The 26,475-nt window shown below is 43.9% G+C and overlaps 1 protein-coding gene across 2 annotated transcripts in view; it reads left to right on the forward strand.

Moving 5' to 3' along the window:
- Positions 1–26,475, forward strand: part of VAT1L (vesicle amine transport 1 like) — a 187,127-nt gene that overhangs the window by 81,797 nt on the left and 78,855 nt on the right. For both annotated transcript variants that reach the window (XM_005592608.4, XM_074026752.1), the window contains exons 5-7: positions 3,625–3,728; positions 6,007–6,062; positions 11,783–11,977. In XM_005592608.4, the coding sequence (XP_005592665.1) occupies positions 3,625–3,728; positions 6,007–6,062; positions 11,783–11,977 (355 nt within the window). The remainder of the gene's footprint in view (positions 1–3,624; positions 3,729–6,006; positions 6,063–11,782; positions 11,978–26,475) is intronic.

The raw sequence follows: 26,475 nt of genomic DNA on the forward strand, positions 1-26,475 counted from the left end.
TCCTGGATGGTCATGGCAAACTTCCGTCTTCTCTGTGTATTCCCAACTCAGCATGCACAGTGCCTAGCATGCAGTAAACACTCAGAAAATGGTTATCCAGTGGCTGAAAATTAAGGGTAAATTTGTGGGACTCTGAACTTGGGTCTCTCCTATAAACTCTGGGGGACAACCAGCTTGAAAAGAGAAATTTTTTGGTCTAGATGTTTGATCCAGGCCAAACTTTGATCAAATGTAATCAGACTCTGAATGCATGTGTATTTATCTCAAGACAAAATTTAAGCCTGAATTCTTCAAAGACTAAATTAAATTGCCTGCTTCTCAGAGCTGCTTGCTGAAGTGATGCTTCCATACTTAACACTGGCTTGAACATTTATTAAAGTCTTAAACTCAGAGTGGTGAAAAGGCCATCATCTTTGGAGTTTAACTAGGCCTAGAATTGAATTCCAGCTGTGCTAGTTACGTAAGCCTGGGCAAGATTGCTGCATCTGTAAGCCTTGATTTCACTTTTTAAAAAGTGGAGTTAAAATGCCTGCCTCATAGACTTTTTGAGAGGGTTAATTACAAAATAGCTGTTATATAGGAGAGTTCTGAAATATGAGTTTCCTTTCCAAGGAAGTGCACATATAGAGACACAGAATAGCAGTCTTAAACTGTTTTCTTCATTGTCTTTCATTCATTCGGTTACCCAGTCATTGAAACACTTGTGCATTCCTCTGGTCAATCACTATTTCTTGAGAAGCAACACTATATCCAGCAGGAAGAGAAGGGCTACAGATACTATAAGCAGCACAAACATGCTCCATGGGGCTTAAATTTTGGTGGAAAAGAAAGTCAATAAATAAATAATTATAACCTATGGTACGTGCTAAAAAGTATCTCCAGTGTAGACACTAAAGTATAAAGGAAACTAAAATGGAGATACGTTTCAGGTGGAGTGATTAGTTACAGCTCCTCTGGGAGGATAGTATGTGAGTGAGATCTGAAGGATGAGAAGGAGCCAGCTCTAAGGAGAGCAGAGGAAAGGCTGTCCAGGCAGCAATGACAGCACATGCAAAGGCCCTGAGGTCAGAAAGTTCTAGGGACAATCAAAAGGCCAAATGCCTTGAGCTGTGGGTGGGAGGTGAAGATGGGAAAGTGCACAGGAGTTTATAGGCCACTGCTGGCTATGGACATGCCCTGCTTTTCTGCAGAACCAGAGTCCAGCAGACAGAGCAACAGGTCAAGGTAGGGCTAATACAAGGAGATATGACTGGCAGTTCATGGGAGAGAATGTGGCCCGCCAAGTAGAATGCAAATGTGAGAAGCATCAGGGGATGAAAATTCAAGGCTGGGCAGACCCATCAGGGGTACAGCAGGAGGTATGGATGGCTTAATATTGGTGAGGCTGCTTCTGACCTCAGGTGGGCATCCTGCTGGCAAGGGGAGAGGTCTTGGGGAAATGCAGTTCACTGAGATGACTTGATGGCTCAGGAGGGCTGGCTGGTAAAAACAGAGCAGGATCCCACTCCCACAAGAGTGAGCAAACGTGGCAGAAAACAGACCCTGGCAGAAGTGAGAGAGACAGGAGCACAATTACCCAGCCCATAATGCAAGGTGAAGACCTGACCACCAACCTGAAGCCCAGCAACCAAGAGTCGTGTCATTCAACTCCCACCTGTCTCTCCAGCCCAACCTCAAAGGAAGCACCCCTTTGTTTTCATACTCCAACCACACTGGCGACTTCCCAGTCTTCCTCGACCACAGGGCCTTTGCACATGCTGTTCCTTCTACCTAGGACACTATTCCCTTCACTCTTTACCGACTTAATTCCTTCCCTTCCCCAGGGATGCCTCTCTGATAGCCCTGATTGGGAAAATTCTCAATTTACACAATTCATGCCCTTAGTGGCATGAGACCACATTTCAACTTAACATTTATTTGCATAACTATTGTTGAATATGTGCCTTTTATACGCTCCAAAAAGAGGAGAAAGCAATACACTACATCCTCCCGTGCCTAGTGCGGTGCCCACTGCTGGATATTTACAGAACAAATTAGTTAATTTGTAAAACAAACAAACAAACAAAACAAGAAGTGCCAGTTTGGCTCCTTCGTAACTGGCTTAGATGGGTAATTCTCAGAGTGTGGAGCTGGAATTAGCAGCAGCCACAGCACCTGGAAACAAACATTAGAAATGCAAACCCCCATCACAGGCCTACAGAATCGGAGAAGAAGGGGAGGATTGCAATCTTCGTTTTAATAAACCCTGCGGGTTATTACAGTGCACACTTCGGTTTGAGATCCACTGTCCTAATTCCTTTGTTTTGAACTTTCAGGTGAGACTTAAGAGGACACCCCTGTGCAGATAAGAGCTCTATTAGGCAGGAAGCTAAGCTGATCATTTTGGATGCACCTTGGTAGTGGGCTGGATTGTGGACATGACATGAGGGCTTTTGAAGGGCACAGTCACATAAAGACTCAGCTGCATGGGGAAGCTGATTTAGTCTCCGCACCCAGGAGATGTGCGTGCAGTTTCCTAGTTAGTGACACTGTGGACACAAGACCCAGCTGTTGACACACGCTGCAATGCCTAAATTTTGCTAGGGTGAACTTGGGGGTAGAAAAATTGAGATATTTGCCAAGATAAGTTAATCCTGCAAACTTGCAAACACAAGGAATGCCATTCTTGTCCGAACAGAGCAGGGATCTGCGAGAATAGGATCTCTGTGGGCATGAATATCTTCCCCACAATCTCCAGAGCCTTTGTGTTCTGTAGGCCCCTCCTGTATATCTTCTAACAGTGGGAGCCCAGTAAAAGTTGCTTACATGCATTATTGAGTGAGTGAGTGAATCAATGAATGTATGAATAAATAGAAGAAGAGATCAACAAATGCTTTGTCTAATGCAGTACAAACGTGGCTTCTTTCTACTCCACAGCCTCCTATTGCTGGAGGAAGTTCATCTCTATTTAACCCTCTTCCTCTTAGCATTAGTTTTAGGTTAGACCTGGACATTGGAGGAAGAGAAGAAGCTTGCAAGTTAGATTAACGTGCTTTATTTTTTCACTGCAAAGGGAAGTTAGGAGGTAGGAAGGCCAGTCCCTGCTGGAGAAGCAGTCCCACTAAGACAGGGAGCATACTGGTTTGGTTCACTCTACCTCCAGCACCTTGAACAGAGCTAGCAACTAACCCTTGCTCTGCACATAGCAGTTGCTAACTGGAGGTACCGAATGACTGTTCTGTGGCAAACCTGAGCCTCCTCTTTTGTCACCTCATTTCATTCTTACCACAAAGAAACATACCAGCTCCACATTACAAAGGAGAAAGCCAAAGCTAGAGAATTTGAGTAAAGGAGCTAGATACAAACTCAGACCCACTGACCCCAAGTTCATTCCTCCAGCCCAGGCTGATTCCCAGCGCCAGCTACCAGCCGGATTCTTAGCTGCCTCCGGTTTTGTGACATTTTTATCATTGGATCCGGGAAGATAAATCCACCTCCTGGGCTCCTGCCCTATTTGTTGCTACTCCTGGAATTCTCAGGGTTCCTTAATCTGGGAGTCAAACAGTATGACACAGGAAAGGAAAGGGATCGGCGGTCTGGCTCCTGACAGGTCACAGAATTTTGCTTTGCCTTCTCACCATTTAGAATCTCTGCTGAAGGCGTGGACATCGTTTTGGATTGCCTCTGTGGGGACAACACTGGAAAAGGTCTCAGTCTCCTCAAACCCTTGGGAACCTACATTTTATACGGTGAGTGCAAAACAGCAGCAGGGACATGGTCGGCAAGAGGTAACTCTGCACATGAGCCTGCAAAGGCTCTGAAAAGTGAATTGTGCAGATATGTTGGGATAGTGGGATGGGGGTGTTTCATTTTGTTAATGTCTCCTATAATGTTTCTATTGCTGTGAATTCTTTTCAATTGTAAAATAACATGTGCCTACTGTCCTAGGTCCTATTATTTCAAATGGGATAAAGCAAGACCAAGCCAATGTGGTCACTGATATGAGTAGAACCATTATGGGGCATCACCCGTAGAAGGTAGCACAGGTGGCAAATTGGAAGGTCTTCAAAGGAAGTTCAGAAATAAAGAAGGCATGAAGGACCCACAGTAGGATGGGGAAGAGTGGCTAGGATATGCGGGTTTTAAGGGAGGATCTTCACTATTTGAGAAGTTGCGAAGTACACACTCTTCTTCCCCTAAACTACTCCTGAGCGTCCCACTCAAGACAGAAGCTCTGGATAGATGGAGCTCATGTCCGTTTCCATCTCTTTCTACATTCACTTCTATGCTCTTAGGAGTGGAAGAGATGTATGAAAAACAACCGGGAGAAGATTTTCTCCAGCAAAATGAGGCTCCAAGGCCTCCTTTCTCTCTTCTTTTTCTTCTCTTCTGTCGTAAGCATGCAAACTAATTTAAATATTAGTCTCCACAAACTAAAGTAGGAGTATTTAAAGCTAAATGGCATATTCGGACACTAAACAATATTGGATTTATCCAGCGTTTGAGATTCTTGGTACCTTCGTCCCCTGTTGGTACAATAGAAGAGTCTTAATTCTGGGTAACTCAGAAAAAAACACTAATTCCCTGCTATTACCTGTAGAGCTTATAAAATAAATATTTGAGGGGTATAAATATGCAAGCATCTTTTTGTCATCTTCAGATCATTGTAACAGAAAGAAGGCCGAGCTCACCAGAGGCAGGTAAACATCCCATTGCTGGAGTGTTCCAGTAATTTCAATCATGGCCATGTATTTCCTTTGAAGTGGATGTGTAGCTTATTATTATCAATGAGAGTCACTGCACATTGCAAGGATATCGGATATGACTAACACGTAAGTCAAATGCAGATGGATGATGTAGTCATCCTTACTTATCACTTACCAATAATTCTATTTTTGCCCCAGTTTCATGATGTCATTTTGGTGAAATTCAACTTGATTATTCAATTTGAGTAGTTCACAATTATCTAATTCGTTACATTGATCACTTGGTCACTAATTGATCGAAGTCTAGTACTGTGATGCCCTGTGGTACTCACCCCACAAAAACAGAAGCAATGGTTCGCTATTAGGTTGGTGCAAGGATAATTGCGGTCTTTGGCATTAAAAGTCATGACAAAAACCATAATTACTTATGCACCAACCTAGTAACTGGCTACTAGTTTACCCAGGCTAAATAGTTTAAAATACACATGATTATGTTATTAAATAACTCCTCTCTGAGAAGAACTTACTCCCAAATCTTTGGAGACAAGGCAGGAAAGTCGTTGAAAAAGCACCTGTATGGTACTTGAATGTTCCCCATACTGTTAAGAGCTCTCTCATTCTGCCCTGCCCCCAAACCCTGTAAAGGATCTTTTCTCTCCATATGAGAATCTCAGGGAATCTTTCCCAACTCCACCTCCCATCTGCCCTCTGAATATTGCTTGTCCAATTGGCAAAACTGTTTCTCATACCACTTGTCTCAGACCTCTTTGGAGCTGACACATGGGTCACACCATTTTCTTGGTCCCTGGGCCTCTTTTCATTCTCATCTGCAAGCTTCTATACCCATTTTTTCCAATCCATCTATAGTCTAACTCTGCTCCACATCTCCCACCAGTTAGGTACCCAGCCCAGGTCAGAGCCCCAACCTCCTCATTTGCTAGGGAATCAAATTCAGAATCACAAAAAAGGTTCACTAAGGAGCTCCCTTCTCAGTCTCAAAGAACAGACCTAAAGAGACATTTTGGCAACTCATATTTTATTCAAATGTTGGCCTACATCATATTTTTGCTACATGCCCAATTTTTCAAAGTAATGAAACGGTCACCATGAGAAATGTCACTTTCTCTTTGATTAGGGACACTCAGCTAAAATAGTCAACTTGATGCCTCATTCTCATTCCCCTCACTTTGCCAAGGCTTAATTAAATTTGTTTTCAAGATTTTGCCAGTTCCGGACCAAACAATTGCCATTTTTTTCATGCATAACAAGAGATGTCAGTTTTCATTAGCAATTGCTTAATGAGGGAATCTTTCATTTTCAGGCTCATCCAACATGGTAACTGGAGAGACCAAGAGCTTCTTCAGCTTTGCAAAATCAGTAAGTATCCAGGCACATCTGATGTACTGTTGTGGCATGTTGATTCACATGTTGTGAGCTGTTTGTTTGTTTGTTTGTTTGTTTGTTTTTTGAGACGGAGTCCCATTCTGTTGCCAGACTGGAGTGCAATGGCATGATCTCGGCTCACTGCAACCTCCGACTGATTCAAGCGATTCTCCTGCCTCAGCCTCCCTAGTAGCTGGGATTACAGGCATGCACCACCACGCCCAGCTAATTTTTGTATTTTTAGTAGAGATGGGGTTTCACCATGTTGACCAGGATGGTCTCAATCTGTCCTCGTGATCCGCCTACCTCGGCCTCCCAAAGTGCTGGGATTACAGACGGGAGCCACCACACCCAGCTGTGAGCTCTTCTATCATAAGGCATTGACTTAATCTTGTCTTTCATGTTCATCATTCATTTCCAATAAAGCCTGCACTCTGCCCTGCTCCCTGCAAATGGACAGGACCAGAATTTATACTACTTTTGTCTAAATGAAACAGAAACGTGGGAGTGTCAGTGAAACTCAAGAAAGCTTCAGCTTTCAGTCAAAATTGCTTAAGTGTTGGTGTCTTTAATCATTGGTCAAAAATGAACTTAGCATTAGCGCATTTTCTTTGCTCCATAGAGAGGCCAGCCTTTCACTTTGCCACTTTCTGACTAGGTCTCTGGGGTACTGGAGATTTCTCTGTGTCCTCATCCTCTTGAATTGGAGATAGAAATGAGGACCCTATGACCTTAACAAGATTCTGGGGTGACTTGTAGACTTGGGCAAGCTCATGAACGACTCTCTTGGGTGATCTGGCTTTAAATATGGTGGTTAGTTTGTCAGCCATTGTGAAGCAATATCCCTGGGCATTCACCTCACTATGAATTGACTCCTGTCTATCTTCCTATCTGGAGCTATACTTGCTAGAATTATACTAATGTGCGCTTGAACCTTTTTAAGACAGAGTCTAGCTCTCTGCACCCAGGTTGGAGTGCAGTGGTGTGATCTTGGCTCACTGCAACCTCCACCTCCTGAACTCTAGCAACCCTCCTGTTTCAGCCTCCCAAGTAGCTGGGATTACAGGTGCCTGCCACTACACCCGGCTAGTTTATTTATTATTTTGGTGGAGACAAGGTTTCACCCTGTTACCCAGGCTGGTTTCGAATTCCTGGGTTCAAGAAATCGGCTTGCCTCATCCTCCCAAAGTGTTGGGATTATAGGCGTGATCCATTGCACCCGGCCAAACTTAATTTTTAAAATATCATTTCGGCCAGGCGCAGTGGCTCACGCCTGTAATCCCAGCACTTTGGAAGCCTGAGGCGGGTGGATCACGAGGTCAGGAGATCAAGACCATCCTGGCTAACACGGTGAAACCCCGTCTCTACTAAAAATACAAAAAAAATTAGCCGGGCATGGTGGCGGACACCTGTAGCCCCAGCTACTTGGGAGGCTGAGGCAGGGGAATGGCGTGAACCTGGGAGGCAGAGCTTGCCATGAGCTGAGATCGTGCCACTGCACTCCAGCCTGGGTGACAGAGCGAGACTCCATCTAAAAATGAAGTTAAATTAAATTAAAATTAAATTAAGTTAAATTAAAATATCATTTCAGCACTCCTTTCCCAGTCCAAATTCCTTCTCTTCTTTGAAATGAACCACCAGTACCCCAGCACCAGCCAATATTCCTTATTTTTTTCTTTGCACGTTCCAAGGTATTTTTTTTAAATAATTTCAGCTTTTTAGATTCAGGAGGTACACGTGCAGGTTTTTTGCCTGGGTATATCGTATGATGCTGAAGTTTGAGGTACATATGATCCTCTCATTCAGATAGTGAGCATAGTACCCAATAGTTAGTTTTTCAACCCCTGTCCCCCTCCCAGTCCCTGTTAGTAGTCCACAGTGTTCATTGTTCCCATATTTATGTCCGTGAGTACCCAATGTTTAGCTCCCACTTATAAGAGAGAACATGCAGTATTTGGTTTTATGTTTCTACATTAATTTCATTAGGAAAATGGGCTCCAGCTGCATCCATGTTCCTGCAAAGACATGATTCCATTCTATTTTATGGCTGCATAGTATTCCATGGTGTATATGTCTCACATTTTCTTTATTCAGTCCACCATTGATGGGCACCTAGGTTGATTCCATGTGTTTGCTATTGTGAATAGAATGGCAATGAATATACAGGTGCATGTGTCCTTTTGATAGAACGATTTACTTTCTTTTGGATATATACCCAGTAGTGGGACTGCTGGGTCAAATGGCAGGAACTTTCATTTTTACGCCTTCCCAACAGGGGATTGCTACTTTTCACAAGGGTTTGTTTTAGCCCCCTCTACTTTTGGACTTCTATGTGCCAGTGCAGCATCGATTGATCCACTCACTTGACAAGCATTTTCTGAGCACCTGCTGTTTGTGGTATTGTGCCAAGCACCGGGCTATCACAGTAAAGAAGATTGGTGCACTTTGGGCCTTTTTGGTTCTTACATACTAATGAGGGAGACGAACCCAAAATAAGCAAGATGTGTTAATAACATGATTATATATGGCTACTAAACCTCTGAAGGGGATAAAAATCAAGTGCTAAAATAGAAAACAGCAGGGTAGATGGAGGCAATTAAAACAAAGTGGTCAGGGAAAAATATGGTAAGGAGTTTGGAATTCATTCTAAGTGTGGCACTATGGGGTATTCATATGCTCTCAAAGTGCCAACATTGGCTGCCAGAAACTTTAGCTCCAAACATTCTGGAATGGATAATAACTCCCTGCACTTGTGAGATTTGAATCAAAGGTCCTCTCTATGCATTTGGGCTTTAAAATATGGGTCAAGGATCATCCTGACTACAGAACCTACAGGAGGAGTAAGAATGGAGTATAATGAAGGATGCTGTCTGGAGTGTGTCCCCTGAAGACAGGCTTTGTGCCATGCACAGCTGCTGTGTTGCTGTGACTGTAATTAACATGATGTTGACAGACTGCTGTGGGTAACCACACTGGTCCCAAATTACATACAATTGTAAGAAGTGTTTTCCCTTTCTCCCCTAAATGCACAATCCCAACACACACTGTTAATGAAATAATTGCAGCGTGCCCATGCTCAACGAAGGCATTCATAACTGCACAGCCAGGATGGAAATGGAGATTCCTCTGCCCAAAGCAGGGGTTCCTATTACCAGAACGCTTTGTACCTGGAGGTCAAGAATGAGGATGTTTTCTTTCAGAGGCCTGCTCAAACACTAAGGGTCATTTGGAAGAAAACTGAAGAGAGGGCCTACCAAGAGGTGGAACTTTGCTCTGAAAAGTTCTAGAAAAAAAAATTTTGCATGTATTCAAGAGAAGCTTAGAAATTAAAGGTCGACTGGAATTATACAGGAATTTCCCACTCAGCTATCTTAATGATGTTGCATCTTAAAATTGCTGCAGAGTTTATGCCTCACTATTTGCCAAACATGCCATTTTCTTTCACACCATAACGATGATGATACTTATAGAGGAAGATAACATTTACAGAGCAATCTGACTCCATATTTGAAGCTCTTATTCACTAAACCAAAAACATCTTGTTCAAATTAAGATAAGAAAAATGGCGTATGTTTATAGAGCACCTCGTATGTGGCAGACACGATGCTAAGCACTTCATATGCATTAACACATTTACTCCTCATAACCACCCCGTGGGGATCAGTGAGGAAACTGAGCACAGAGAAGTTAAGAGATTTGCCTAAAGTCACACAGCTCATGAGTGACAAAGCTGAGATTCAAAACTAGGCATTCAGCTCTATAACCTTCTTAACCACAACTGTGCAGCAAGTGTACATTTGCAGCAAGCATTCATTCCACAAACATTCACTGAGGCATTGCAGATACACTGTGAGTCAAGTTATTATTTTTCTATATTTGCTGTATTTCCCAAGTTGGTTTGTTTTCAACAAGGGTCCTAAAAATCACTGTCCTGTAGAATAGTATTTTGGATGTAAGGAATACTTTAAGTTATTTGGTGGTTTCCAAACCACGTGCCTCACCACATCATCTGTGCCACGAACCCTTGCTACGTAAGACCATAAAAATTGGAAGCCAAGAAACCTAAGGTCAAATGCGTGGCTCTTCTTGGTCCCCCAGCCCTCTCCAAATGTGCTTTTGTAAATAATTTTTTATATGAACCTCATCATTGTTTTCACCCTATCTTTTCCACGCTTATTCTCCTAATGACATGAGCTTCCCAATTTAAAAAAAAAAAAAAAAATTCACTTTAGTCAGTCTCTTTAATTCTTTTTGGAAAGAGGATATAAATGAGCTCAATGATAACATAAATACTATCAATGTTTCTAAATGCCCATCACATTCCTCTTTGCATCCTGTGTTGAAATGATATTGAACATCTTATCTCCTAGAATCCCCCAGAAACTGGACATTTGGATTTCTGACCTATAACCAGCACCAAAGGAAAAGCAATTAAATCACAACAAAGCAGTTGGATCCCCATTTCTCTAGGTTTCTAGTGGATTATTTACTTATTTTGATACTTCAAGGGAGGAGATGAGAAACTGGAAAAGAGATGGCCACACTGAATAGTTTGTAGGTATTTCACCCAGAATTTTAGTCCAGGGCATCTCAGCTTTAGTGCTATGGATATTTGGGGCTGGGTAATTCTTTGTTGTGGATTATTCTTTGCTGTGAATATTCTTTGTCCTAAGCATTGTGGGATGTTTAGTTGCATCCCTGGCTTCTACCCACTAGATACCAGTAGCACCGCCTCCCACTTCCGTCATCACAAACAAAAATCCCCAAATACTATCAAACGCCCTCTGGGGGACAAAACTACCCCCAGTTCAGAACCACTGATTCAGTCCCAACAATTTGACCTCATCATTTCTTCATGCTGTCCCTTCTTCCTAAATCACCCCTCCTCCCTCTTCTTTATCCAATGGATTCCTACCTACCTCCCCAGATTTAGCCTTGTCATAACCACTCCCCCAGGAAAGCTGCTCCTGCAGTCAGAGAGGCCACCTCAGTCATGTCCCCCACCACACTGTGTAAACTTCTCTGCCATCCTACTTCCTTTAACAACCCCATCATCGCCACCACCCTTCACTGAGCTGAGTGCTTTACACTTAATAACAGAACATTGTAGAGCCACAGTTCAACTCCGGAGCTGATGATCCTGACCATGTACTTAATGTTTCAACTACATGTGGCCTTGTAGTTAGTTTTGGTCTCTCTCTCCCACTTAGACCTGAGTGTCTCATAAGCATCACTATCTATTGCTTCCCATGTACTTGCAACAGTGCCTAGCAAAATAGATGCTTTAAAAAAAATACACCACTGTCCAAGGCGGGTAGATCACGAGGTCAGGAGTTCAAGACCAGCCTGGCCAAGATGGTGAAACCCCGTCTCTGCCAAAAACACAAAAATTAGCTGGGCATGATGGTGGGCGCCTGTAATCCCAGCTACTCGGGAGGCTGAGGCAGAGAATTGCTTGAACCTGGGAGGCAGAGGTTGCAGAGAGCTGAGATCATGCCACTGCACTCCAGCCTGGGTGACAGAGCGAGACTCCATCTCAAAAAATAAAAATAAAAAATAAAATTCACCACCAAGAGCAACCCTTTGGCCAGCGGAGTCTGCTAAGCTGCAGCCCCATGCTCCCCCTGTAGTTGCTGATGACATCAGCAATGCTGCAAATGTAGCCTTAATCCTGGTATTGAGTTCCTATAACCTGATACCACCTCTCTTTGCAGTGGTGGCAGGTGGAGAAGGTGAACCCCATCAAGCTGTACGAGGAGAACAAAGTCATCGCAGGGTTTTCCCTTTTAAATCTGCTCTTCAAACAAGGCCGGGCGGGCCTCATTCGGGGAGTGGTGGAAAAACTCATAGGGCTCTACAACCAGAAGAAGATCAAGCCTGTGGTGGACTCCTTGTGGGCTCTGGAGGAGGTAAGAATGGCGCTTTTCCTCTGAAGATAAACTCTAACTCAGGAAGGTTTGGGCAGCCAAATACAATCTTCTACTAAATGATTTTTTTCCCAGATGAGTTTGTTTTAAATGAGGGTCCTAAAAGTCACCTGTACCATAGAATAGTACTTTGGATATAGGAAATACTTTAAGTTCTTTGGTGATTTGCAAACCACGTGCCTCATCACACAATTTGTGATATGAACCTTTCCCAGGTAAGGCCACCAAATTTTTATGGATGTCTATAATTTGGTGTGGTTACAAGAGCGTGTGTACATTGTTGAGGCGTCATATATTATTGTCACCTTGTGAGTACATAAGAGATCAATGTCAGAGCAGATAGTGGCTCTGAGTTGAAAAGATTTGTGTGCTCAGCTGGATGCCTTGAGCCCCGTTGAGATATTAGCTATCACCATGGACTTTGGCATTACTACTGAATTGTTGGGTCTAATGTTGAATTGAGTCTTTTTGTTAGTTGATCTTCCAAAAGTTATAGTATTTGAAAGCATTCCTTGATCACAAGGACATTCAGAACCCCTAATAGAGCCTTGAAGGATACTGAAACATGAACTGCTTGTATTGGTTCATATGACCCTTGCTAGGAGGAGGCAGGGTCTAGAAAATCCCTCAAGTAAGGGGAAGGTTTGGGCAGTTGGTAAATCAGTTAATGGCAGCTAGTAGAAGAAATGAAGAGATGTGGCCTGGATTTTAAGAGGCATTTCACTAAGAAACCTAAGTCAGGATTTTGTAACCTTGGCTTCAGGGAGCCATGAAGCCCCTGAAAAATATTTTAAAATATGTGGGAATGTTTTTTTTTATTGTTTTGCATTTTGTCTGAGGGAAGGGCCTTATGGTACAATTACTTTGTTGTACTTTTGCAAGTCACAAATATCTTTTAAAAAAATAACAAGTATGAAAGTTCTAGTGGGTGTGCTTCTGGCAAGAAGGCTGTGTCTGTTTGCCTAAATGATTACATTGGTCCAAATCCAGTGGCTTCTCTGAGCACAGAAATACCACTAGAAAGGCTCTTTGGGGGTCACTGTATATTCAACTACAACTGGTCCTAGATCAATGGACCAGGCATGTGCCTATATCTCTCTTTAATACTGCAGTGTCATGGATGGACTTAAAACCTTTAGCCACCAAAAACCTTGTTTGTTTTTTAAGATAAAATAAATGCGCATTACAGAAATTCCTCAATTAACCAGAAACTTAAGGAGAAAATAAACTGCAAGTCCACATTCCAGAGAAGGATAACATTGTTAACATTTTGGTTTGCTTCCTTCCAGTCTTTTTTCTATTGCAGATGCTCGCTGTGATTCAATTTAGTGCTAAATCAAATCAGATAATTGTGCATGCCTTCTGCTGTGTAATTGCCAATACAGCTAGCCTATTGCTATAATTTTCTTTAAATGTTTTTAATTCAGTGAGTCAGACACCCATATGGTATTCACTATCGTATCTCAATGGAATAGGGAAAGGGCTGGGCTACCTGGTTACTGGGTTCTCAGTGGTTAGGAAGGAGAGAAAACTGGGAATCATCAAGAAAAAAGGTAAGAGATTAACTTGACCATGGGCCAGAGAAGGTGACTTATACTTGAACTCAGTGTCCAAAAGGACCCAACAAATCTGGCAGCATTTAAGTGAGAATTAAAATCCAAGAGGAGTCCACTTGGCCCAGTGGGTTCTTGTTCTAGTATTTGAAATCACCCCTTGCTTACGATGGTAATTGAATCACCAAATATTTATTGAACAACTACTGTGTGCCTAGTACTGAGCAAATGCTGGAGATACAATGATGAACAGATGGCCAAGATCCCAAGACTTCATGGAGTTTGCATTCAGAGGAGTAGGAGGAGATAGGAAATACTGAAATACAATAAGCAAGGTAGTTGCCTGTCATAATAAGTTCTTAGAAGGAGATAAATTAGGATATATGTTGGTGACAGGAAAGGGGAGACTTAGTCTCTACAGAGCAATGTTGCTTAACTTATTTTTCATTGTTGCTCCTCTAAAGAGACTTTTTAGATATTATTTTGCCTAATCAATAAACTCATGAGGTTTTACTACCATATGTGTGTGTATGTGCAAGTATGTGTGTGTTTATGTCCTGTATGTCTGTATTTTGTATATTAACAGAGTAATTTTTTTATCTTCCAAGAGCCAGTGTTCACCCCACTAGGGTGATACCATGCTTATTGAGAATGCATGCTGTAGAGAAACTATAAAGAGGGAAGGTTTATCTGAGTAGGTATCATGTGAGCTGGAACATGAAGGAAGCAAGAAACTAAAGGGAGAGAATTCAACACAAGGAGACCCCCAAAAACAAAGGAGCGAGGAACAAAAGATTTTGGTAAATCCCAAAGGCGGATTATTGTGAGCCAAGGAGGGAATGGTACAAGGAGACTCTTGAGTAGGTTAGCAAGGGCTGGATGGAAATTTGGGTTTTACTCTAAGCAGCATTGGGGCTGCTATAAGTTCAGAGTCAGGAGATGCCACCTCCTGGTCCCAAGGGTGTTATACATCAGGACAGAAGTTGAAATTGCCAGGCAGGATCCTGGGCAACTAGGCAACTACAGAAGTCTGATATTCAAGGAAGATGTCAATCCAGCTAAGGAATAGGAAAAGCATGCTCACTACAGACCAGGAAGCCTCCCAATGGGAAAGCTCAGCTAGCATTAAGGAGGGTCTGACCAGGCACAGATGGTGCACATGAGGCAGCAAGACTGATCTCCAACCCTCAGTGCTGGGGGAAATGGAGCTCCATACATGCTGGGATTGTCAGCACTGGCTCAAAGACTGAGCACACTAAGGATGCAGAGCAAAGGTACTCAGGACCAGCAGTAACGAGAGATGAGAAAGCCAAGGCTGGCAGCTTGCTTGACTGAGTCATGGATCATATGCAAGCAAGTCTGGGACTTTACCTTGAACATACTTCTTCCATCTTTATTCTTAGTTCTGTCATCTAAACTGGGTGGACTCAAGAAATACCTAAACCAGATCATGTCTAACCTAGCTTAAAATCCTCCCACGGCTTCCTGCTATACCTGAAGTGCAGTCTAAATTCGTCGTTGAGGTCTGTAAGGCCCTGCACTGTCTGACTCCTGCCCATCCATTACCCTCACCTCCTCCTTCAACCTCACCTCCTCCACCCAAGCTTCAGCACCATGCATGTTTCTGGTCCTTGAGCCTACCCAGGCCTTCACTGTCTTGAGCCTTTGAGCATGTTGCTCCTTCTGTTTTGAACACCCCTCTTCCCAATTTTTGACAGTCTGCTTCCTTCAGGTCTCAGCCTCAGTATGACCTGTACAGAGAAGCCTTCCCCAGCCCCACTCTTGAAAGTAGCACCCTGCACAGCCACTGCAACCCAGGCCATTCTCTCTCCCTTTACCCCATTTATACTCTCCATTGTATTTACTGCCAGTTGAAATGATCCTCTTCTTTTATTTGTCAACTTGTTTGGACTCTTGCCTCCCTTCCAGTAGAATTTAAACCCTACATGAGGGAAGACCTAGACTATATTGTTCCAGACCCCAGTGCCTGGCATGGAATAGATGCTCAATACATAACTTACTATGTGAATGAAACAATCCACCAACACAGAGAAAGAGGACTAGTTGGATATATATATATATATATATTTTTTTTTTTTTTTTTTTTTTTGTCGAGGCGGAGTCTCGCTCTATCGCCCAGGCTGGAGTGCTGTGGCTGGATCTCAGCTCACTGCAAGCTCTGCCTCCTGGGTTTATGCCATTCTCCTGCCTCAGCCTCCCAAGTAGCTGGGACTACAGGCGCCTGCAACCTCGCCCAGCTAGTTTTTTGTATTTTTTTAGTAGAGACAGGGTTTCACTGTGTTCGCCAGGATGGTCTCGTAGTTGGATATTTTCTATATTTTAACAATAAATATTTGTTGAATGAGTGAATTAATGAATGAATGGATGGATGAATGAATGAACAAGCTATAATTTTAAAAGATTATATTAAGACAAGCTTTCTCAAAATAAGAAAATAAATAAATATAAGACAGGGTTTCTCAGCCTGGGCATGACTGAGGTTTTGGGCTGAATAATTTTTTTGCTGGGTAGCGAGGGACTGCCCTGTGCACTGTAGAATGGTGAGCAGCAACCTTGGCCTCTACTCCTGTACTGCCAGCGGTGGCAATAGAAAATGTGCCCAGACATTGTCAGATGTCTCCTGGACGGGACAAGGGTAGGGGAAAAACCACTGCTACTTGAGAACCACTGCTTTTAAAAGAAGCCGTGATGGCAAAGATAGTCACCAGCAAGACAAAGGAATTCTAGGTTCCTGTAGCAGAGTAATCCTCCACAGAAAGGAGAGAGACAGCTGTAGCCTGTTTGCCAACAACAGCACCCACAGCCAGTCATCAAGAACACCCACCAACTTTCTGCCGGCTTTCTGCAATATTTACAGACATCTGTTTAGAGCTGCAGTCGGACCAAACGTGGCTATTTATCAAACCTACGCAGCTCTTCTGGGCCTGAGGAGAGTATAACATGCTTATTACTTGCAAACCTCTGAAGGACTATAATGATTTTTCCCCTCCCCTTCGGTAAATGATTGCACAAAATTGCTTCTCAAGCCAGCTCTATAACTTCATCTATGGAATAGAAAGCCCATAGGGATTCAAAGAAAATTTTCTTGGGCTCTCTGAGCCTCAAACTAGAAGATTTAATAATATCAGAGACGATTCAAGTTTCCTCTTAGCCATCTGTCTTTGACTTTATTGTAAATTTAATTCACAAAGCAGAGTGGATCTACTTCAGCCTCGGGTTTGCTTCCAGATAGTAAATGTGCAGCTGTACATTAAGTTGGAAGAAAGTTAATCTCACCAAACAGTTTAGAGATGGAAAAGAAATCAAAACTACTTGTGTTTTTCAACCAAGCAGCAGTAACAGTGTTGAGCGCCTACTGTGTGCTGAGTTCTAATCTGCTTTTAGGATGTCAGGTCTACAGCAGTCATAGACAACATGTTAATACTTGTATTTGTCAACCAAGCAGCAGTAACAGTGTTGAGTGCCTACTGTGTGCTGTGTGCTAATCCTCTTTTACAACGTCAGGTCTACAGCAGTCATAGACAACATGTTAATACTTGTATTTGTCAACCAAGCAGCAGTAACATTGCTGAGCACCTACTATGTGCTATATGACAATCCTATTTTAGAATGTAAAACCTACAGAAATCATAGAGAACGTGTTTCCTGCCCTTGAGTTTATAATTTAATGTCTGAGACAAAAATAAAATCTATAAAACAATTCATAACGTAGTATGCAATCACAGAGTATTAATTTCAACTGCAACTGGATTTGAAAACAAGAGAGAACAATGTTAAGAGTGAATGTTAGCCAGGCTCAGTGGCTTACACCTGTAATCCCAGCACTTTGGGAGGCTGAGGCAAGCGGTTCACTTGAGATCAGGAGTTTGAGACCAGCGTGGCCAACAGGGCGAAACCCCATCTCTAATAAAAATACAAAAAATTAGCTGGGCATGGGCAAAGCCTGTTGTCCCAGCTACTTGACAAGCTGAGGCAGGAGAATCGCTTGAACCTGGGAGGTGGAGGTTGCAGTGTGTCAAGATTGTGCCACTGCACTCCAGCCTTGGCAAAAAAAAAACGAGAGAGAGAATGTTGAGAGATGGATTTTACAGATGAGGTGGGGCTTCCTTGGGATGGGAAGGATAGGAATCATTTGGATGATACTGGAGTTACCAAAAATAGATATTACAAGCAGGAGGGACTATGTGAACAACATCACAGAAGTGGGAATGAGTATGGAGTGGGTGGGGTACAGAGAAAAGCAGAGATTGTTGGCTGCAGAGGACAGGAAGCAAGATTGGTTTGGTCAATGGAGTCAAATCATGGACCCCTTTGCTGCCAGGCAGAGGAGTATGAGCCGACATCCCGAGTGGGGGGATTGTTGTTGGAGAATATGGGGCCTAAGAGGCATGACACCATTTCATCTTCCCCGTTCCCTGAGGCCCACCCTGGCCCCAAGTATGGTCGCTGTAAAGATTCGCACTTAGATACAGCTGTGGTCTCGGATTAAAATTGCCTTCCCCCATCTGCCACTTCATAGTACACAGAGGGCTGCACAGAGATCTCAACAATTTTTTAAATGTTCTATTGAAGACAGGATCTGGGCCAGGCATGGTGGCTCACACCTGTAATCCCAGCACTTTGGGAGGCCAAGGTGGGCAGATTGCTTGAGCTCAGGAGTTCGAGATCAGCCTGAGCAGCATGGTGAGACCCCATCTCTACTAAAAATACAAAATATTATCCAGGCGTGGTGGCACATACCTATGGTCCCAGCTACTCAGGAGGCTGAAGTGGGAGGATGACTTGAGTCTGCGGGGGTGGAGGTTGCAGTGAGCTGAGATCGCACCACTGCACTCCAACCTGGGTGACAGAGGAAGATCCTGTCTTTAAAAAAAAAAAAAAAAAAGACATTGTCTTTACTATTTTACATCATGTATATAAAAGTCTATGGCTACACTCTCCAGTATGGTACCACTGGTCACATATGGTTATTTAAATTTAAGCTAATTTAAATTAGGTCAAATTAAAAATTCAGTTCCTCAGCCTGGCACAGTGGCTCACACCTGCAATCCCAGCACTTTGGGCACTTTGGGAGGCTGACGCAGGTGGATCACGAGGTCAGGAGATCGAGACCATCCTAGCTAACATGGTGAAACCCTGTCTCTACTAAAAATACAAAAAATTAGCCGGGTATGGTGGCACATCCCAGCTACTTGGGAGGCTGAGGCAGGAGAATTACTTGAACCTGGGAGGCAGAGGTGCAGTGAGCAGAGATCACACCACTGCACTCCAGCCTGGGTGACAGAGTGAGAGTCCATCTCAAAAAAAAAAAAAAAGATTAATGTGGGACACCAAGGACAGAGAGGGTGGAATGGCCTAAGTCAAAGCTGTGTGGCAATGTGATTGTCAGTTCTGAAGAAACTTCAACTCCAGCACCAGATTGAGAAGGGGACAGAAAGGATGAATGAGGCCAAGCATCCAAAACAGATACCCCACCCCAAACTAGGAGGCAAAGACTCAAGGAGAAACTGTGGAAAGTCCAACTTAACTGTGGTAGATTTCAACTAGCTGGCATGGACCCTCTTTAAAAATTTAGAAGCTCCTTCTGAGGCACTGAGCACAGTGTGGGGTGAGTATTTAAAAGCATCTCCTGGCTTTGCAGACACTGCTGCTGCACCATGGTCAATCCCACTATGTTGGGGTTGACAGTGCGGGTGATGGTGAGCCCTTGGGCCGTGTCTTCTTCGAGCTGTTTGCAGACAAGTTTCCAAAGCCAGCAAAAAACTTTCGTACTCTGAGCACTGGAGAGAAAGGATTTGGTTATAAGGGTTCCTGTTTTCACAGAATTATTCCAGGGTTTATGTGTTAGGGTGGTGACTTCACACGCCATAATGGCACTGGTGGCAAGCTCATCTATGGAGAGAAATTAGATGACGACAACTTCAACCTAAAGAATATAGGTCCTGGCATCTTTTGCAAATGCCGGACCCAACACAAATGGCTTCCAGTTTTTCATGTGCACTGCCAAGACTGAGTGATTGGATGGCAAGCATGTGGTCTTTGGCAAGGTGAAAGAAGGCATGACGATTGTGGAGGCCATGGAGTGCTTTGGGTCCAGGAATGGCAAGACCGGCAAGAAGGTCACCATTGCTGATTGTGGACAAGTCTAGTAAGTTTGACTTGTTTTTTATCTTAACCACCAAACCATTCCTTCTGTAGCTCAGGAGAGCACCCTCCACCCCATTTGCTCGGAGTATCCTATTATCTTTGTACTTTCGCTGCAGTTCCCTTTGGGTTCCATGTTTTCCTTGTTCCCTTCCATGCCTGGCTGGATTGCAGAGTGAAGTTTATGATTATGAAATAAAAACTCAATAACAACAACAACAACAAAAGCCTCTCCCAAAAGCAGGCTGTGTGTGTTGTGTCATGTACACAGTGGTTTGGAGGGTGAACTGGTAGCAACCGGTCTGGCCGGGAGGCCGTGACAATTTGGGGGGCATGAATATAGGTAAATCACCAACCCAAGTAGGGGTGTGGGATGGGAGAGAATAAACCCATCTCAGCCATTGACAGAAAGGAAATCAGAAATAAAGGACAAAGGGGAAGCAAGAGTCAGAAATGACCAAGGGTCTTTTAACCTGGGAGGTCAGGAACAGGGAAGCCAGCAATGGCATTTTAGTTAGCAGGGATAGACACTGGTATGGAAAAGTTGATGAGCTTAGATGTGAGTTTGGTTTAAAGTCATATTAGGACATGCAGGTGGAGCTGTCCACAGACAAGTCAAACCCTCAACCACATTCAGACTGGATAATTACTACTATGATTGCTACTACTATTACTACCACTGCTACTACAGTACCAACATTTCTAGAGGATGGGCTAAGTACTAGGCATTTTTCTAAGTGCTTTATGTATTAACTGATCTAAACTTCCCAACATCACAATAGTACCCCAGGTATTATTATCCCTATCTTACAAATCACAAAAATGAGGCTCTAGAGAGATGATACTTGCCCATCATCCCTGCTTACCATTGAATTTGATGGAAATTTGAACCCCAGGAAATTCTGATGCGTAGAAGTTTTTGGAAAGGGATAATGAATAAACTTATTGAACAAAAGAATGAGCAAAATAATTCTATTAGGAAATGCTTAGCATAGCATGTTTATATGTGCCAAGTACCTTGCATTTATTAATTCATTAAATCCTCATGATTACCCCCAGTGGTGAGAACTGTTACTCGCATTTTGATACAAATGAGGGAATGAAGGCATACAGAGAGGAATAAGTTGCCCAAGGTCACACGGCCAATGCATGGCAAAAGCATTGAGACCTAGGCAGTTTGGCTCTCAAGTCCATGGTATGGACATTAGCGTCTCCACTATGGTGGGAAAGACCAGAACCCTAGCACCCCACTTTATTGCTGCTTGTCTGTGAATCTTTCATCCTTGGGCACAGGATGAGGCATCCACAGACAGGCAGCAGTAAAGGAACCACCATGGCCATCTGACAGGTCATTATTGTCAGCTGTTGCTGACAAGCCAGTAAGTACATACAGAAACAGCCTTTGGGTATGGCCCAGGCTCATTGTTGACCTTTCAGAAAGCAGTGTCAGTAGAATGATGGGGGCGGAAGTCTGAATGCAAAGGTTCGTGAAGGGAAGGTGCAGGGAGGACAGGCCAACAGCTGGCACAAGCCTCCCACCACCTGGCACTGAACAGGACAAATACCCAGAACCCAGCCAGGAGGAACAGAGGTCACTGGAGGGCTATTTAGAAAGCCGACTCGTGGTTGCCTAGGTCTGGGGGACTTGGAGAGAATGGAGAGGAACTGCTGACGGGCATGGCATTTCTTTTTGGAGAGATAAAATTGTTCTAAAATTAATGTAGTGATAATTTCACAACTCTGAATATGCTTTAAAAAAACATTGAATCATACACTTTAAGTGGGTGAATTGTATGGCACATGAATTATATATAAAGCCAATATAGAGATATCATATATATACTAAGATAGGCTACTATACACATATAGTGCACATGCGAATGGGAGAGATTGAAGGGCTATTTAATGCTGGGATCAGGGGAACTTGGGAGATGGGGAAGAGGCACAGCCTTAGAATCTCTGGATCCCTGTCCTCAATCCTTATTAATATCCTAGCTGCATGGCTTCGGAAAACCATCCCACCTGGTCCATTCTCCCAGTTTTCAGATGAGCAAAATGGGGCACCAGAAGCAATTGCTGTGTTTGCTATAGGTCCCTACCCTTCATTTTTTCCTTCTTGAATGACTTCTTTCCCTTAAGTGGAATTGTAGATTTTTCATTTCAACGTAATCACCCCAGTCACTTGCCCACACACACACATTTCCGATTTCCACTCACATTCCCCCAGGTGGCCTTAGTCTCATGTGTTTTCTGCAGCTCAGACTTTCCAGCACCATCACGCCCCCAGGCCCTGCCATGCCCTTGCACCCAGCCCTGCTCCGAGCTGCCCAACAGACCAAAGAAATTAAGGCACAGCTCTGCCTCAGCGTATTCATCTGTGACAGGCTGAATGATGGCCCCCTAAAGATGTCCACATCCTAATCCCTAGAATATTTGAACATGTTACTTCATATGGCAAAAGGGACCATGCAGGTGTGATTAAATGAAAGATTCTGAGACAAGGAGATTACCCGAGATCATGCAGATGAACCCAATACAATCACAAGGGCTTATGTAAGAGAGAGGCAGGAGGGTTGGAGTCAGAGGAGCAGATGTGATGGCAGAAGCAGGGGAAGAAGGGTGATGTGATACTGGGAATGGGAAGAGCCTGCAGAAGCCAGAAAAGCCACAAAAATTAAGGAGCCAGCCCTGCTGACACCTTGATGTTAGCCCTAAAGAAACAATGTCAGGCTTCTGATTTACGGAACTGTAAGAGAATAAATTTTTGTAGTTTTACCTAAATTTGAGATAATTTATTGTAGCAACAACCGGACACTAATACATACCACTAATGCCACTCAACAAAGGCTTACAGAGTGCCTGCCTGCTGCACGCCAAGCACCGGGCCAGGCTTTGCAAACACAGTTGCAAGTGAGAAAGCCTGGGCCTATGCTCAGGGGCAGCCGGGATGGTGGAAGTGAACAGTCAGACAATTACATAAGCAGGAAATGAAGCCTGGAGGAAGAGAGCTGGGCAGGGGTGAGACCCAGGCCTGTGCCACACCAGACTCAGCCCTGGTGTCGACTCTTCTGCAAAACTATTCTTCCCTCTTGCCATTATCCCAACCTTGAATTAGGACGTACTGCTTGGGCAAAGGCCTGGAAGTTGGAGAGAGAGATGGAGGTTGGCACATTCAACAGAAAAAAGGTTCATCAGGCTGAACACAGAGTGATGAGGAGGCTGACCTTGAATGGAGGGGAGAGGCAACAGGATAGGAGGCACTCCCCCCAACCGCCAGAATATACCCATCACTCTGGTCTTACTGGACCACTGTGGTTTTCAGAAACCTGAGTCTCTGCGCCTCCCTGCCTTTGTTCCAGTTGGTAACTTGGCCTGCATGCCCTTCCCTCTTTCTTGTCCTCCTGCAAAATTCCTTTTAATACTCAGCCCTGGTGTCGACTCGTCTGCAAAACTATTCCTCCCTCTTGCCATTATCCCAACCCTGAGTTAGGAGGTACTGCTTTTAGATCCCATGGGCTTGCCTCCCTCATTGACATGTGCCTGGGTAATTTCCTATGAAAAATGGAGAGAATAATGCTACCTTCCTTCGGTTTCTATTTGGAGGAATTAAATGACCTAATGTACAAAAGATACTTAGCTTAATGACTGACAGAGAGTAAGTGCTCAGCGTTAGCTGTTATCATTACAGGGCATTGCAAATGCATTTCCCCCAGAGAGTTGAGATATTTGAGGTCAGGGACTCTTTGGCAAGGTGCCAAGGGAGGAGAACACAGGATACGCCCTGCAAAAGATTTCTGGGGCCTCAGGGCGTGCATTTTCATCAGCCTGGTGCAGCAGACAATTTCATCTATACCACGAGACCAGCGTGTTGCAGGATTAGGTTTATTCACAGCTCAGCACTCCTTGTTAGGAGTTTGGGAGCTCAGCTCTGAATACATTCCTGTTACAAAGGACATGCTTGTCCTTGCCTTCACGCCTGTCATTCAGATGAAAATACTTCACAAAACTGGATTTCCCTGTGAGCCAGGGACAGAGTCAACTCACACTGCCCTTGGCTGTGTTTTAAAAGATACAGACCAGGATTCTGCTGTTTCCAAAGGCTGGAAAGGTTGTTTGTCTTTGAGGTTGATGGAGAAATTACTTTATATGTCTTATTTGCAGAAAGGCAACAGAGGACCAATTTCAAGATTTTTCCAAGATATCTGTACTGATATGTTAATCACAGATTCCTTATTTGCTAGACTAAATAGATAACTGTGCTGGAGACCAACATTCATGAATCTTGGGACATACATTCAAATCCGATAATGCATGAATAAAAGGTCACATCCTGGCAGATAAACATGCTGTGGATATTACCATTGCTCCCACCTCTGGAATACACACTCCGGTCTGAGCATCAGTATCCTCCATTAGAAGTGGGGATACTACCATGTTCCTTGTTATTGCCTAGGGTTTTATGATTATTGTGTCATCAATTGAGTCCATATGTGGTGAATTCTTATACACTGTAAACCACTCTGCTGACATGAGGCATATTATAATGTGTAGAAGCAGCTCTGATTGGATGGGGCAAATACTTGGTCCAACAAACTAGTTTTTTTGTTTGTTTGTTTTTGTTTGTTTTTTGAGACAGAGTTTCACTCTTGTCACCCAGGCTGGAGTGCAATGGTGCAATCTCGGCTAACTGCAACCTCTGCCTCCCGGGTTCAAGCAATGATCCTGCCTCAGCCTCCCGAGTACCTGGGGTTACAGGCGATGCCAGCCACCACGCCTGGCTAATTTTTGTATTTTTAGCAGAGACGGGGTTTCACCATGTTGGCCAGGCTGGTCTCGAACTCCTGAACTTAGGTGATCCACCCGCCTCGGCCTCCCAAAGTGCTGGGATTCCAGGCGTGAGCCACTGCGCCCAGCCCAAACTGGGTTTCTTAACCCTTCCACTCCTAGCGGTTTGTCCTGTAGCACTTCATTTTTCTCTTCCTCCTTTTCCTCCCCTATAAAATGGGAACAGCTGACTTTATTTCCCAAAACAGTTATATATGAGTTTACTAGGGCTGTTGTAACAAAGCACCACAAGCCACGTGGCTTACACAACAGAAATGTGTTGTCTCACCATTCTGGAGGCTGGAAGTGTAAAGACCAAAGTGTCTGCAGGGTCTGTTCCTTCTGAGGGTCACAAAGGAATCTGTTTCATGCCTATCTCCTAGATCTGGCAATCTTTGGTGTTCTTTGGCTTATAGACACATCACCTCTATCTCTGCCTTCGTCTTCACAAGGCATTCCCTCTGTGGGCATCTATCTCCAAAATTCCCCCACTTTATAAAAACACTAGTATTGGATTAGGGCCCACCCTACTTCAGTATAATCTCATCTTAACTAATGACATCTCCAAAATCTCCATTTTTAAATAAGGTTGCAGTGGTGTTGCTGGGAGTTAGGATTTCAACATATGAATACTTGGGAAAGCGGGGAGGGACACAGTTATATCCATAACAAATTGTAGGTCAGATATGATCAGAAACAGAAGATGCCTTGCAAATTATAAAGGGTTAAAGAGATAACATTTTGCAAGAGGGTTAAAAGGGCAAAGTGCAGATTAAGTTCAAGTCCCCCCTCCTCCAGTTATAGCTGTGATTTCTTGGAAGGGTGGCTTCACTTCTTTCCTAAGCCTTGCTTTTGCTATCTGTGAAATGAGGATGGTAGCAGGGCCTCCTCTTTGGGGTTGCTGTGAAAACATCATGAGGCTGTGTGTACAGGGCTTAAGGCATGCCCTGGCACCCAGTACAAGCCAGCCTCTGTTACCAGATCACCTAGGGTGCACTGGGTAGGGCCCTGCCTTTCCATCACCTTTCCGTCAAACCTCCCAGAGCTGGTTTCCTCCCTGATGTGCCACTGCTGTGGTGCAAACAGGCTTACCAGTGCCCTTTCCTCATGCTTGTACTCATTTCCAAAGGCAATTGTGGGAGCTGCTTTATGGAACAGAAGCTCCGAACAGCACAAATGATAAACACATGCTGGTGTTTGCATTCCTCCAACCCTCCAACCATCTAGTCTCTGATGACTAAACTGTTGGCTTGTTTTGGGAGGTTCTGCCAGGAAAGTGCCACGCTCCAGTTAGTCATTTAATAAACTCTAAGTGAGCAGCTGCCTGCAGAGCCATGGACAGATGACAAAGTAGCAATCATGGCTAAAGAGTGATGTCTGCCCAGAGCCAGGCACTGTGCTGAGCACTTTAAGTGCATTGGCTCAACTAGACTCATGGCAATCTTGTAGGGAAAGAACTATTATTGCCCCCGTTTTACAGATGAGGGCACTGAGGCTTAGACATTAAGTGAGCTGGTGAAGGTTACACAGACAAAAAGTGGTGGAGCCAAAACTCAACTCTCAGACTGACTCTCTCCTGAAACTGTGCTTGTCACCAAGGCCTCAACCCCCTCCCGAGCGGCGATGACTTTGTCCTGAGCTCTTCAACCTGGTTGCCCCATCTCCCTGATTGGAGGCATCCTGATTTGCAGTGGAGAGATTGGCTTGAACACCCTGGTTCATCAGTTCCTAACTTCTGTGATTAGACAGGTGACACCGCATCTCAAACCTTTCTGCATCTGTAACCCTTGCTCTTCCTGCCTGTTTCACAGTCTCTTGCAAGCAGTGTGTAAGCTGTAAACTGCATGCTGTGTATGGAAATGCCACAGAGTGGGTGCTTGATACAACTTTAGCTTGCTTCTTCCACTTCCCTTCCAAAATGTGCGTCATTTTCATAGC

This window comes from Macaca fascicularis, chromosome 20, assembly GCF_037993035.2.
Source record: "Macaca fascicularis isolate 582-1 chromosome 20, T2T-MFA8v1.1".
NCBI lineage: Eukaryota > Metazoa > Chordata > Mammalia > Primates > Cercopithecidae > Macaca > Macaca fascicularis.